The sequence below is a fragment of the Corythoichthys intestinalis genome, chromosome 4 (assembly GCF_030265065.1).
Source record: "Corythoichthys intestinalis isolate RoL2023-P3 chromosome 4, ASM3026506v1, whole genome shotgun sequence".
Taxonomy (NCBI): domain Eukaryota; kingdom Metazoa; phylum Chordata; class Actinopteri; order Syngnathiformes; family Syngnathidae; genus Corythoichthys; species Corythoichthys intestinalis.
In genome coordinates, this window is record NC_080398.1 from 7,594,596 (window position 1) to 7,609,216 (window position 14,621).

General features: G+C 40.1%; 2 protein-coding genes across 3 annotated transcripts in view; one reads left to right on the top strand and one right to left on the bottom strand.

Moving 5' to 3' along the window:
- On the bottom strand, nucleotides 1-11,896 carry pbx2 (pre-B-cell leukemia homeobox 2). Its single transcript, XM_057834446.1, has 8 exons — nucleotides 11,496-11,896; nucleotides 9,037-9,110; nucleotides 4,214-4,458; nucleotides 3,782-3,972; nucleotides 3,577-3,712; nucleotides 3,148-3,289; nucleotides 2,997-3,076; nucleotides 1-466 (listed from the first exon to the last, which is right to left on the bottom strand). Exons 1-8 carry the CDS (start codon nucleotides 11,741-11,743, stop codon nucleotides 386-388), a joined length of 1,197 nt encoding a protein of 398 aa, XP_057690429.1. The 5' UTR covers nucleotides 11,744-11,896; the 3' UTR covers nucleotides 1-385.
- LOC130914879 (G-protein-signaling modulator 1) overlaps nucleotides 11,588-14,621 on the top strand; it is a 27,288-nt gene continuing 24,254 nt past the window's right edge. Inside the window, exon 1 of one of the 2 annotated variants that reach the window (XM_057834448.1) lies at nucleotides 11,588-11,973. The gene's annotated coding sequence lies outside the window, so the exon portion shown is untranslated. The remainder of the gene's footprint in view (nucleotides 11,974-14,621) is intronic. The other variant, XM_057834447.1, reaches the window with a different exon arrangement.

Consider the following 14,621-nt stretch of genomic DNA (forward strand, 5'->3'; position numbering starts at 1 on the left):
TGAATACACAGTCTTTATTGTAAAAGAGGTAGAGAGAATACAGGTGTTGAAACCACTGTACAGAAAAAAAAAAAAAAAAAAAAAAGGACAACAACACTCGGCCTTGTAGAAAACCACAAAAGCGAGAAACAAAAAGACAGAGAAACAAACATACAAAGTCTTTGGATTTTCTCTATTGCCTCATTCGCTCCCGTCAGAAAACAGCAGTGGCGAACGTACAGACCGACCGACCGTCCGTCCGTCCACGATAACACGGAGTGGAAAAAATGACAACCCCTGACGCTAATATTCAGAAGAATGAATTCATGCACACCACCACAAAATAAAACCGAGGAGGGAAAAAACCAGCGGGCCGGGGTGAAGTCATTCCTTCTGTCTTTGTCGCTCAGTCCGAGTTGTCCGACTGATCGCTGCGAGGCGAGCCGCCCGGCGGGGGCGAGCTCCGGGACTGCCAGCTACCGTTGCCCTGTTGACGGCAAAAAAATAAAATTACAAAAATATATATATATATATATATATATATATATATCTTTATACAGTCCAAGGGTCTAAAATTCATCTTCCGAGGGCCATTTGCAGCAATTGATGCAGCTCGACGTCCAATCCATTTGTCATGGAAGGGGGCGATGATCGACGATCATTTTGGGGCATTTCCTGTTAATTTTCAGTCACTTCCTGTCAATTCTGCAACATTTTCGAGTCCCTGTTGATTTTGTGTTACTGCACCGGAAGTGAACTAGGAGAATGAATGGGAAGTGACTCAAAATCAGCAGGATTGGAACCTGTTGATTTTAGGGCATTTACAGCTCACTTCCTGCTGATTTTGAGTTACTGCACAGGAAGCGACCCGGGAATGCCCCCAAATGATTTTGAGTCATTTAGAAGTCACTTCCTGTTGATTTTAAGTCACTTCCTACTTATTCCTACTCAACAAAAACAATCTGGTGCGTACCAGAAACTATTTGGTAATCATTAGCATTATGTAGCATTTAATCTAGCAGACTTTTGCTATGCAAGTTAGCCAATTGCAACAATGCAACAATTGGCTAAATTGCATGGCAAAAGTTCTCTGGCTTAAATGCTGTATTATGCTAATGTTTGCAACTATTGGCTAGCAAACCTTCGCTAGCTTAAATGCTATATAATGCTAATGTTTGCAGCAATTGGCGAGCTAGCATAGCAAAAGTCCGCTAGCTAGATGAAATGCTATACAATGCTGTTTACAAAAATTGGCTAACTTGCAAAGCAAAAGTAAACTAGCTTAAATGCTATATAATGCTGACGTTTACAACAAATGGCTAACTTGCATCGCAAAAGTACGCTAGCTTAAATACTGTATAATGCTAAGGTTGACAAAAATTGGCTAACTTGCAAAGCAAAAGTCCGCTCGCTTAAATGCTATATGATGCTAATGTTTACAACAAGTGGCTAACTTGCATACTAGCAAAAGTGCGTTAGCTAAAATGCTATGTCGTGCTAAAGTTTACAATAATTGGCTAAATTGCATAGCAAAAGTCCACTAGCTTAAATGCTATACAATGCTAATGTTTGCAGCAATTGGCGAACTAGTCTAACAACATTTCGCTAGCATAAAAATGTTATATATTCCTAATGTTTACAAAAATTGGCTAACTAACATAGCAAAAGTCCGCTAGCTGAAATGCTATATAATGCTAATGTTTACAAAATTGGCTAACTTACATAGCAAACATCCGGTAGCCTAAATGCTATATAATGCGAATTTTTACAAAATTGGCTAACTTGCATAGCAAACGTCCGCTAGCATAAATGCTATATAATGCAAATTTTTTCAAAATTGGCTAACTTGCATAGCAAACGTCTGCTAGCTGAAATGCTATATAATGCTAATGTTTACAAAATTGGCTAACTTGCTTAGCAAACGTCCGCTAGCTTAAATGCTATATAATGCTGACGTTTACAACAAATGGCTAACTTGCATCGCAAAAGTACGCTAGCTTAAATGCTATATAATGCTAAAGTTTACAACAATTGGATAACTAGCATAGCAAAAGTCCCCTAGCTAGCTGAAATGCTATACAATGCTGTTTACAACAAGTGGCTAACTTGCATAGCAAAAGTGCGTTAGCTGAAACACTATATCGTGCTAAAGTTTACAATAATTGGCTAAATTGCATGGCAAAAGTCCACTAGCTTAAATGCTATATAATGCTAATGTTTGCAGCAATTGCGAACTAGCCTAACAATAGTCCGCTAGCTTAAATGTTATATTCCTAATGTTTACAAAAATTGGCTAACCAACATATCAAAAGTCCGCTAGCTGAAATGCTATATAATGCTAATGTTTACAAAATTGGCTAACTTACATAGCAAACATCCGCTAGCCTAAATCCTATATAATGTGAATTTTTACAAAATTGGCTAACTTCCATAGCAAATGTCGGCTAGCTTAAATTCTATATAATGCAAATTTCTACAAAATTGGCGAACTTGCATAGCAAACATCCGCTACCTTAAATTCTATAAAATTCTAATGTTAACATTATTGGCTAACTAGCATAGCAAAAGTCCGCTAGCTTAAATTCTATATAAAGCTAATGTTTACAACAAGTGGCTAACTTGCATAGCAAACGTCCGCGAGCTTAAATGCTATTTAATGCTAATGTTTACCAGATTTCTGGTGCGCACCAGATTGCTTAAATTTATTATTTCTGTTGATGTCTCTTTAGGGGCTCCATATAAAAGAGACAATAATAATTCATAATTTTAATTGCTCATATTTCAGGTTTTAAATGAGCAAAGATAGTCATTTTCTCTGTAAAAGGGTTACAGGTCAATAGCTGTCCACTGGCCTTCAAAAGGTTAAAACAACAATAATAATGTTCTGTATTTATTTTTACAGATGAAATCATGAAATATGCTCTAGCACAGCAGTGAATGCGTTGGACTGTTATTGAATGATTTTGGCGGTAAAAATTGCCAAAGCGTGCCGGGACGCCACTGTCCGACACACCCACCTGCACCCCCATTTGGTAAGCGCTCTCCCCGTTGACGGGCGGGACTCGGAGGAAGAGGTCGGCCGAGAAAGAGCCCGAACCTGTAAGCGCACGTGTCCAATAAGAAATAACGCCATTGACAGAGGAGCACGAGAGTTGGGCCGACGGGTACCCGTGGAGTTGGGTGTGTGCGGCGAGTCGTCGCCCTGCCGCGCCCCCAAGGCGTTCTTCATGGCGTACAGGTTGGCCTCCTCCTGGAACTTGCCAATGTTTTTCTTGTAGCGGATTCGCTTGTTACCGAACCAGTTGGAGACCTGAGGAGAGCAAAGCAGACACTTTTATTAACGACCGTGTTTTTCGCTTCGAACCTGATTTCTAAGTTGCCGACCTAAGTCACTTTTCAGATTTCATTGATGCAAACAAAAATTCAGGAAATCAAGGCACACAAAAGTTTCATACACACTTGGACAACTCATTGGAACTGTAATGTGAAAACATATTGACTTCATTGTGTAACTGCTGAAAAGCCACTTTAGAGAAACATTTTTTGAACCGACGCGAGCAGACTTTGCCGCGCCGTGATTTTGGATCGTCGTCGTACCTGAGAGACAGTGATCCCACACTGCTTGGCGAGTTCTTCTTTGGCTTCTTCGCTGGGGTAGGGGTTGGAGAGGTGCGAGTAGAAGTACTCGTTGAGCACCTCGGTGGCCTGTTTGCTGAAGTTGCGCCTCTTGCGCCTGCCGAGATAGTGAGCGGCGCCGTTAACCGAGGCGGGCGCGCGGGCATTCGCGGATTCCGCCGCTCACCTGGCGTCCAGGAAGCGCGACCTGAGGATCATGACGGCTTCGCAGGTGCTCTGCTTCAGCTGCGTCTGGATGGAGCTGAACTTGCGGTGGATGATGCCCACCATGCGCTCGATCTCGCGCGGCGTGACGGGCCGCGTACGCGACTGCTCCCGCAGCAAGTTCATCACGTGGGTGGTGAACTCGGTGCAAGCCTGCCAGGGAACGCAAAAAAATTGGACAAGAAATCAGTAACGATACGGCATTAAATCAATCGATGTAAATGAGATCGTGTTATTTATTGGCGACTGCAAGCTGAAGTGCAGTACTTAGCAAAACGTGACATGTAAGCGCCCTCTTGCGGTACGTGACAGAATTACAAGTATCAGTATCGGCATCAGCACAACACTAACCCGGTACAGAGGGATTGGGCTTTTACGGCCAAAAGCGACTGACCTGCTCGTACTTCTCTAGCTCAGTGTGATAGATGCCACGTATCTGGCTGAGCTTGCTCTTGTAGTCGGAGTGCTCCAGAGAGCTGTCGGGTGACATGCCGCCTGAGCTGGTGGCCGCCGACACGGCCGCCGCCGCCCCGCCGCCCTTCTCGGGCCCGGCCACGCCTTCGGCCAGCAGCATGTTGTCCAAACGCACCAGTTGGGGGTCCTGAGGCTCCTCCTCCTGGTTGTTCCTCATGGACAGGCCTGAGGACCCAGTCAAAAATTCAATAGTACACCACTAGATTTGGGCCACGGTTACGTTTACAGATGTATTCCAATATATTCATTTGACTTGATACATTAATTTCTATATTGTTTGTCTATCTGACTTTATTTGGATAAGATAAGAGTACAGCTCGCAGCAAGGTCATAAACAGATAACACAGCTGCCTGGTAAAATTCCATTTTCTTCTGAGCCACTTCATGGGTTAACATGGGGGGCCTGCCTATTTGGATTAGAAATATCAAAAAGTGTATGCGTTGATTGGTCGGGGGCAGATCCTCTCAAAGATTTGACATTTCATAACAAATATACCGGTATTTAGTGTCACCTTAGAACAGATTTTTTTTTTTTTTTTTTTTTACATTTTGGAGAAGACTGACGATGTTTTATAGCAAGCTAAAGTCGTTAGTGCATTGTCTTTTTAACATTAGCCTTAATGTAGCAATGCTAACGTTTTACATAGGGCTGTCAAAATTATCGCGTTAACGGGGGTTAATTAATTTTTTTAATTAATCACGTTAAAATATTTGACACAATTAACGCACATGCCCCACTCAAACAGATTAAAATGACAGCACAGTGCAATGCCAACTTGTTACTTGTGTTTTTTGGAGTTTTGTCGCCCTCTGCTGGCGCTTGGGTAAGACTGATTTTATGGGCTTAAGCACCCATGAGCATTGTGTAATTATTGACATCAACAATGGCGGGCTACTAGTTTATTTTTTGATTGAAAATTTTACAAATTTTATTAAAACGAAAACATTAAGAGGGGTTTTACTATAAAATTTCTATAACTTGTACTAACATTTATCTTTTAAGAACTACAAGTCTTTCTATCCATGGATCGCTTTAACAGAATGTTAATAATGTTAATGCCATCTTGTTGATTTATTGTTACAATAAACAAATACAGTACTTATGTACCGTATGTTGAATGTATATATCCATCTTATGTCTTATCTTTTCATTCTAACAATAATTTACAGAAAAATATGGCATATTTTATAGATGATTTGAATTGCGATTAATTACGATTAATTTTTAAGCTGTAATTAACTCGATTAAAAATTGTAATCGTTTGACAGCCCTAGTTTAACAATGTTTAATATAGATGGGTTTCCTTATTTTGTATGTCTGAACCATAGACCTCATAATGTATTGACGGGTCAGATCGGTCATGCACTGCGCCTCGCATTCAAGTAGGGGGCCGCCCACATCAAGAGGAGCTATTCACAAACACACGCACGCAGCGATCTAACTCCAGATTTCTGTTAAAAAAGTACCAAAGCTGTACCGCATACAAACAGGAAGGTTTGTCTCAGGAGTGATTTGTTCGAGGATTCAAGGTAATTATTATATTTTTTTGTACCATGCATGCATTTTGAAACATTGGGGAAAAAATCAGTGGGAGAATGGGAACCGCTACGGCATCGGCGTCGTTCTACTCAATTTTTACGTAAAATAAACGCTAACTGCACGTTTTTTGCTTTTAACCAAGAATTGAGACTGTTTTACATCCATATCTATAAAGAATTCCGGGATTTAAGCATTTATTCACAAGAATTTTCACTGGAAAAGCTCTGTTTACATCAGGCGGCTGCTCGCTACATTCACTAACAGACTAGCATTGTGCTTCGACATATTTACGTAAAATAAATGCTAACTGCACGTTTTTTTGCTTTTAACCAAGAATTGAGACTGTTTTATGTCCATATCTATAAAGAAGTCTGGGATTTAAGCATTTATTCACAAGAATTTTCAACGAAAAAAGCAGTTTACATCAGCCAGCCGCAAGCTACATTCACTAACAGACTACCATTGTGCTTCGATATATTGACGTAAAATAAACGATTACTGCAACATTTTTTTTTTTTTTTTTTGCTTTTAACCAAGAATCGACACTGTTTTACGTCCATATCTACAAAGAATTCGGGATTTAAACATTTATTCACAAGAATTTTCAACGAAAAAAGCTGTTTACATCAGGCAGCCGCTAGCTACAGTCACTAACAGACTAGCATTGTGCTTTGACATATTTATGTAACATAAACGTTAACTGCACGTTTTTTTTTGTTTTTAATCAAGAATCGAGACTGTTTTTCATCAATATCTATAAAGAATTTGGGGATTTAAGCATTTATTCACAATAATAATTTTCAACGAAAAAAGCTGTTTACATCACGCGGACACTAGCTACATTCACTAACAGACTAGTATCGTGCTTCGACATATTTATGTAAAATAAACGCTAACTGCACCATTAAAAAAAATTTTTTTTTTGCTTTTAACCAAGAATCGAGACCGTTTTATGTCCATATCTATAAAGAATTTGGGATTTAAGCATTTATTCACAAGAATTTTCAACGAAAAAGCTCTTTGTCTGTGATTCCATTTGGTCAGCTTTGACGGACTCGCCGACAATGCAGGCCCCCAATTTATCGGCCCCGCGCCTCGTCAATACATTATGGAGTCTATGGGTACGTTCATACTACAGGTCTTAATGCACGAATCCGATTTTTTGTCATATCTGGTTTTTTGACGTGCCCGTTCAGACTGCCTTTGTCCATTGAGACCATTCAAGTAATACGCATGCGCCTCAATTCGCAGTTCGACATGCGCTGAGCAAGACAACCCGCATGCGCAGAAGCATCATAACAAATGACCACACATGCTGGTTGTCATCCGTCATTCCAGGGATATCCTATTTTGCTTTTTAAAAAGAGGACACAAATAACAGACATAAATAATCCCAGTTTAGGCTTATATTCAAAGTATATGGATCGATAGCATGCACGCACTGTCCGTGCATGTCACACACACACGCGCGGTTTGCCCCTACTCTCGGCCGTGTAAGCAATGTTGAAATATTGCTTATATGGAGCAGACAGAAAACTGATCATTCTCAGGCTTATCCTCAACCCATTTTCATTTTTTTATGACTGTCGTCAAGTCAGACCCTTCCTAAAAAGCCGTGTTCAAGGCAAGCTAGGCGCTAATACTGCACAGCTGCACCGCTACCATGGCGTCTCTCTCTCTCTTTTTGATGACGTAATTGCTGCATGAATTCCAATTTGAGAGACTGGACAGTATAGACCGCCGCGACAGTCTGGAAAAATGTGGCCCAGATCGGATTTTAACCACATACGAAAGTGACCCAGATCGGATTTGAAATGGTCCAGTTCTATGCGACCTGTCACGTTCAGACCGTCAAGTTAATGCCTCACTCGAGTCGGAAAACACGAAAAAATCGGATTCGTGCATTAAGACCTGTAGTATAAACTAGAGCTGGGAATCTTTGGGCACCTAACGATTCGATTACGATTCAGAGGCTCCGATTCGATTATAAAACGATTATTGATGCACCCCCCACCTTTTTTTTTTTTATGTTTTGTACATTAGTTCCAAAATTGTTCAAAAATACTCTCAGGCTAAACCAAACTACTATTTCAGTATCAAGTTAACGTATAGCAGTAAAAAAATATACAAAAATAACAGTAGATAAAAAACTCTAGTCCCCATTCTATATCAGCAGCTTTAAACTACATTCAATTATTTTAATGTTGTGAATCAACCGTTAAAGTTGTTAAAATTGCTCCCGTCATTCCATAATTTCCCTTTTGTCTACTTTCTATTTAAAGATAGATTCAATTTAATATTTTACCGATTTAGGAGTATTTTAGATAAAAAGTTAATTAGGTTTGCCTGGAAGGTTCGCTACAACAGCTTTGCAGGGAAGTGTACTGCTTCAAGATGGCGGCCGTTGATAACACCCGCATCTAGCTTTTTGTAGATGTGCTGCGAACACTACCAAATCTATATTGCATCTAGTCCTATATAAATGATATCCACCGTAACATTATATGGATGTACTTTGAAGCAGCTTTTCGGCAGCAGTCAGGTATGTTGTTGTGTTTTTTTAATCTCGTTGCATGAGTTGAGCTAGAGCCGTGAGTTGAGCATTTGGCATTACCCGAGGGGCCGGGTAATGGGAAGCATGATGTTTAGCTACTCTCGCTCCGTTCCGTCCCGAAGACCGCGCGGCGCGCTGAGTGTTGTGTACTTCCGCTTTACTTGGCATATTTCAATAATCGGAATTTGGATGTTTGTGAATGGTTCTCGAATCTTCCACGGCCGAATCGCGAATAATCTAAGAATCGGAAATTTTGCACGCCTCTAGTATAAACGTAGCCTAAGTCTGGACTATAATTTTACAGGGTGTTGATGACCAGTAAAAACATCTGTGAAAAGAATTGAAAAGTCTCATATGCCGACAACACGCACGTGTGCATAGTGCACGCACTACACGCAAACACATGCACGCACACGGCAATAAATCGTAGCCAGGGAAATTATCGCCCTTTTTTTTATTTACCGCGCGATAAATTGAACTATTGCAAAATGTGACAGACAGGCTTACCTGTACGTCAAAATTGGAATTCACGCTAATCACTGCAGTCGTTCATTTGTGAAATCCACCACAAGTGTGTTTGTGTTTGTGTGTGTGTGGGTGTGTGGTGTGTGTGTGTGTGTGGGGGGGGGGGGTGCGTGTGTATGTGTACCTGTCTTTTCCTTAATCTCACACAGCACGCTGAACAAGGCGGGCTTCATTCTGTGACAGTTGAGCGCGTGTTTCCTGTCAACACAATACCAGACAAGTCAGTTGAAAAGTTGGCATTAGCAGCAAGCTAACCACACACATGTGTAATTCCCCCAGTATGTTTTTGCATTTGAGATTTTCCAGCAATGGGATTAGCCCACATTTTGTAGTTGATTCAAATATATTGACGAGCCGTCATGTCAAGAAGGACTGCCGCTAAAGATTATTTTGATGGTTGATTCATCATCATTTTAGCCTTGAGTTGACATGAATCACATGTTTTAATGCTATTTAATTACTGTAGGCACAGCTGCAAATGTGCATTGGAACAAAAATAAAAGTTGGACTGGGAATATTATATTAAGTATCGTTAAATGTTGGACTTTTTTTTCCAGCTCAAAAGTAAGTGTTTGCTTTAGGGCTGTCATAATTATCGCGTTAACAGGCAGTAATTAATTTTTTAATTAATCACGTTGAAATATTTGACGCAATTAACGCACATGCCCCGCTCAAACAGATTAAAATTACAGCACAGTGCAATGCCAACTTATTACTTGTGTTTTTTGGAGTTTTGTCGCCCTGTGCTCGCCTTTGAGTGCGACTGCTTTTATGGGCTTAAGCACCCATGAGCATTGTGTAATTATTGACATCAACGATGGCGGGCTACTAGTTTATTTTTTGATTGAAAATTTTACAAATTTTATTAAAACGAAAACATTAAGAGGGGTTTTAATATAAAATTTCTATAACTTGTACTAACATTACATTTTAAGTATATTTAGCAGTTTTTCAGTGGGGATAGGCGTTTGGACGATTTGTTAAGAGCATTGTAAATAAAATGTTAGCATTTTATAGGCTAGGGGACTTTTGCTATGCAAGTTAGCCAATTTTTCTTTTGTTGTAATTAGATTCTAATTTATTTATTTATTTTATACTGTTTGAGGCAAAGTACAGGTATTTTTTTTTTTTTTTTTTTAATGAATTTATTGCTCTTGTGAAATGAAAGTGCAATTGTGCATCGTTTGAAGAAACACTCAGGAATTTTGTTTTGTATTCGCATTTAATGCTCTTTTGAAAGCGCAATCTTCGCAAGCCGTTGTTATACATCTCCTAAAATGTATTCTGCAACACATTAAATGGTCCTTATCCGACTAATCGACTATTCAAACTAACTAGTTGATAATCGATTACTTAAATAATTGATAGCTGCAGCCCTATACATAATTAAAATATTCTTTAAACAATTAAACACAAATGTGAGTTTTTTTCATTTTTTTTAGTTTAAAACTTTTGCTAAAATACATTTTTTAATACATAAAAAAAAAAAAGATATAAAATATTTTCCTGTCTTTCTAGACCTTGCCCCACCGCCCCCGAATTTCCCTAATTCAGTACAAATCAAATCCAATTTAACTGGGATTCAGGCATTGGATGTTTTCGTGCCATTGACAGTGATAGACGTCCAATTTAATCCCTGCAAGCACTTCCGGTCCAATTGGATTGGACGTCTGTCACCGTCAGTGCCAGCCAATACTAAATTTATGAAAGAGTCGCAAAATTGTTCATCTGTTTTTACATAGTTTTGGTGTTATTAGTGGTTAATTTTCCCAAGCTTGATGTGTGCTCAATATTAAAAAAGTAATTTAAAGCAAATCTGCTTCGTCGAATGTGACATCCCTACCTGACATGACAGCTGCTCATAATAAAATACTGTAAAAGTGACTTGTGATGTTCCGAGGCAGCATTACAAAAGATACTTTGAACCTGCTTACCACACATACTTCACAGTTCAAATGTTTAACTAATGTTTGAAGTGGCGTTCTTGTCCGTTATTGGCAGTACAGTACTGACAAGTTGCTGCAAAGTCAGTTTGCAAGAACAAAATACTTTAGCTGGTAAATTTCACCGCAGAAATACGAAGCAAGTACGTTAGCATTAGCAGCCAGCTAAATGCTAACAACATAGGCGCTGCCGTGCAGGACGTCAACACAAGCGACTCGAACAGGTCAAATACCACAACCTGAACGATTTATGTGAGTTATTTTCATAGTTTAGCTCGCATAGAAAGCTGTCATGCCGATAAAGCGATGTTAGATAGCGCTGGGCAACCACCGTTCGGGTTTTTTCGGTGAGGTTGTTTAGCTTAGCTTCGCCAGCTAACAATAGCTACCTTCCATGTTAGCTTAAGTAAAGGCAGCCTCCAAATGAAAAAAGCAACACATTGAAAAATTAATATAGGAAATAGTAAGATATTGGCCTAGAAATGATGGACTCCGTGTGAGTCAAAGTACTTAGTACGTGTCTTTAGGCTACAAATCCACGAGAACTTGTGGAAACTTTGCCACTCGAAACAAAAAAAAAATAAGGAAAAAACTAATAAAGTTGTTCAAATTAGGATGAAATGCCCAAAGGCTGACTGACTTTGCCTGCGCCTCGTCCAGACTTTGGTCGGTGATGGTCATGATCTGCTGCAGGATGTCACCGATGTCCCGGCGGGCTTCGTGTCCGTTCTCGACGCCGTTCTCCAGGCCCGCCGCCGCCGCCGGCTCGTCGGCGGAGCGGTGGTGCGGCCCCGGCGGCCCCATGCCGGGGTGGCCGCTCATGGCGAGGCCCCGGCCGTTGGAGGCCCCGTTGGCCGTCAGAGGCTGCGGCTGCTGCTGCTGCAACATCTCGGTCGAGCGACGCGCAGTGGCGGCGACGACGACTGGCTGCCGCTGCCCGACTGAGGAGACTTGCCGAGACCGATCGAGAGCACACCACCGCCGCCGCCTCCTCCTCCTCCTTCCACCAGCAGGTGGCGAAAGGCAGCGCCGCCGCCGGGAGCCAGGAGGGTTGCGGCCGGCCGGAGGTCCCCAAGTGATGGACGCGAGCAGCAGCGAGACCCGCAACGATCATCCCGGTCAGTAACCACGTAACAGATCTCTGTTTTTGCTCTCTTTTTGTTACAAAAACTTTGGCATCAATTTTTGTTTTTTTTTTAAACCAAAACAAAAAGGCCTCATTCATCTCTAATGACACTTTCAAACAAACACTTTTCACCGCGTTCATTCAGTGGTCTCAAATAGGGCTGCAGCTATCGAATATTTTAGTAGTCGATTAATCGATGGAATAGTCAGTTCGAATAATCGAGTAATCGGATAAGGAACATGAAAAATTAAAATACCTGAGCTGAGCCGCAAACGGTGTAAAAAAATGTTAAAAAATGAGGATCTATGTAAAACAAAATAACAATTGGCTAACCTACATAGAAAAATTCCACTAGCTTAAATGCTATAGAATGCTAAAGTTTCTTTTACAGTGCTCTTGACAAATGTTTCAGACACATATTCTCCCAAAAAACGACTGAATATACCTATAAACTAAATTATGAATGCATTTAAAAAAACATTAGCTCAAACAAAAACTTAGCTTACGTTGGTCTTAACAGGGAGCAGTTGGATTCAGCCATGTGAAAAGAGGCAGACCAGAGGGCAGTGTATTCACCCTAATCAATTCATCAATCACCATTACAACGCCACTTTAATTAAACGAATACTCGAAGCAACAAAATTTAATTTGAATATTTCTTTCTAATTGAATACTCGAGTTAATCGATTAATTGTTGCAGCACTAGTCTCAAACCTCCAGCCCGGGGGCCAATTGAGGCTCGCAGGAAAAATTTTTCTGGCTCCCTATTTGACATCAAAATGTAATATTAGTGTGCATATTATGTCATGGTCAATAAACAAACATTACAATAATGAATTTTAAAAATTATTCGAAACTAAATCCATTAATAAAGAAAATAATTATTAACAAAAAAATAAAACCAAAAAAATGTGGCCCAGATATATTTTGTAATGAGTAGTCATAGACTTCATAATGATATTGACGGGTCATGGGGCCGATTAATAAGGGACCTGCATTGTTGGCATGGCCGTCAAAGCTGACCGATTGGAATCACAGACAAAGGGCTTTTTTCGTTGACAGCTCTTGTGCATGGATAAATGCTTAAATCCCTGAATTCTTTATAAATATGGACGCAAAACAGTCTCGATTCTTGGTCAAAAAAACAAACAAACATAAAAAAGTGCAGTTAGTACTTATTTTACGTAAATATTTCCAAGAATGAAGCTAGTCTGTTAGACAATGTGGCGGCAGCCTTACAACAAAGAGCTTGTTACATTGAAAGTTCATGTGACAAAACGAAAAATATAATAATTACCTTGAATCCTCGAACAAATCACTCTTGAGGCAAGTTTTCCTGTTTGTATGCGTTACAGCTTTCGTACTTTTTCAACCTAAATCCGGTGTTGGATTGCTGCATGTGTCACTGCGACCGACTGCGAATAACTGAAGCGGATTGTGGGATGGCCCAACACTTGAAGGCGTGGCGCAATGAAGGTCAAATCTGAACCGTCATTATCATTATGATGTCTATGGAGTAGTATAATTACATGAAATTGATCATAAAAAAATAAATCAAAACATTACAAATAATAAATAAATACAATTTGCATGTTTTGCCTTAAAAATCTTTATTATTATTTTTTTTTTTAATATCTTAGGGCCCAAGTACACCAGATGCATGATCGTTGCGGTTCCGGTCCGGTTCAGTGTTGACTGCGTGCCACACAGTCCGCCAACGCCGTTCCCTCTTGAGCGCTCGCGCGCTATAATGTGCCATTTAAAACAACGAAAAACACACGGAGTCTATACTCATCAGAGAAGCAGAGAGAGAGCACATTTTTTCTTTGCATATTGATATTTTAGTTATGTCTGTCTCTTAATTCCAGATTGACTGCATCATGTCGAGATCAGGGCTCCGTGTGTGGGGGGGAAGGGGGCGGGGCCCTATTATGCCCTTGGTTGTGTCGGTGGGTTTATATCTTTGTGCACATTTCAAATTTATGGCACATAACATCTCATGTAGCCGTTATAAACAACTGTTAAATAATCTGCAATATTTATAAAATGGATAGCGAATTATATACTACACGAGCTAAAAAAACAGCGTACTTGGAATTGGTGTCTCAACACTGCAGATTCCTGTGCCCAGCGCAAACTGTTGGTTTTTCTATGAAAAGTCAGTGGCGCCTCCAGAAATTTTTCATAGGGGTGGCCAGATGGGGCCACTTAAAATCTAGGGGTGGCACACCAAAACTAAAAGTCATAATTTCAGGTTTTCATTATATTATTGCAGTAAAAAGGTCAGGGGAAAACAGAAAGACTTAAGGACACGGCTACTGATATAATTTGGTGTATTGTGTAATATTTGATGTTACTAATGATTTAATGTGCATAGTCCACAACTGTCCAGTCAACATTTTGAGTTCCACAACAATTCTGTTTTATTGTGTTATAGCGCTGCAACAATTAATCGATTAACTCAAGTATTCGATTAGAAAAAAAAGATTTGAATTAAATTTGCTGCTTCGAATATTCGTTTAATTATAGTGGCGTTGTAATGGTTTGTTTAGAAAATGTTTGCATTTAGTTGCATTGATTTGGGTGGATACACTGCCCTCTAGTGTGCCTCTTTTCACATGGCTGAATCCAGCTGCTGTC

Coding starts and splice junctions, on each gene's coding strand:
- pbx2 (XM_057834446.1), bottom strand. CDS start 11,743: ATGTTGCAGCAGCAGCAGCCGCAGCCTCTGACGGCCAACGGGGCCTCC. Junction 3,713..3,781: donor TCGCGCTTCCTGGACGCCAG/GTGAGCGGCGGA, acceptor CTATCTCGGCAG/GCGCAAGAGGCGCAACTTCA. Junction 3,077..3,147: donor GCACACACCCAACTCCACGG/GTACCCGTCGGC, acceptor GTGCGCTTACAG/GTTCGGGCTCTTTCTCGGCC.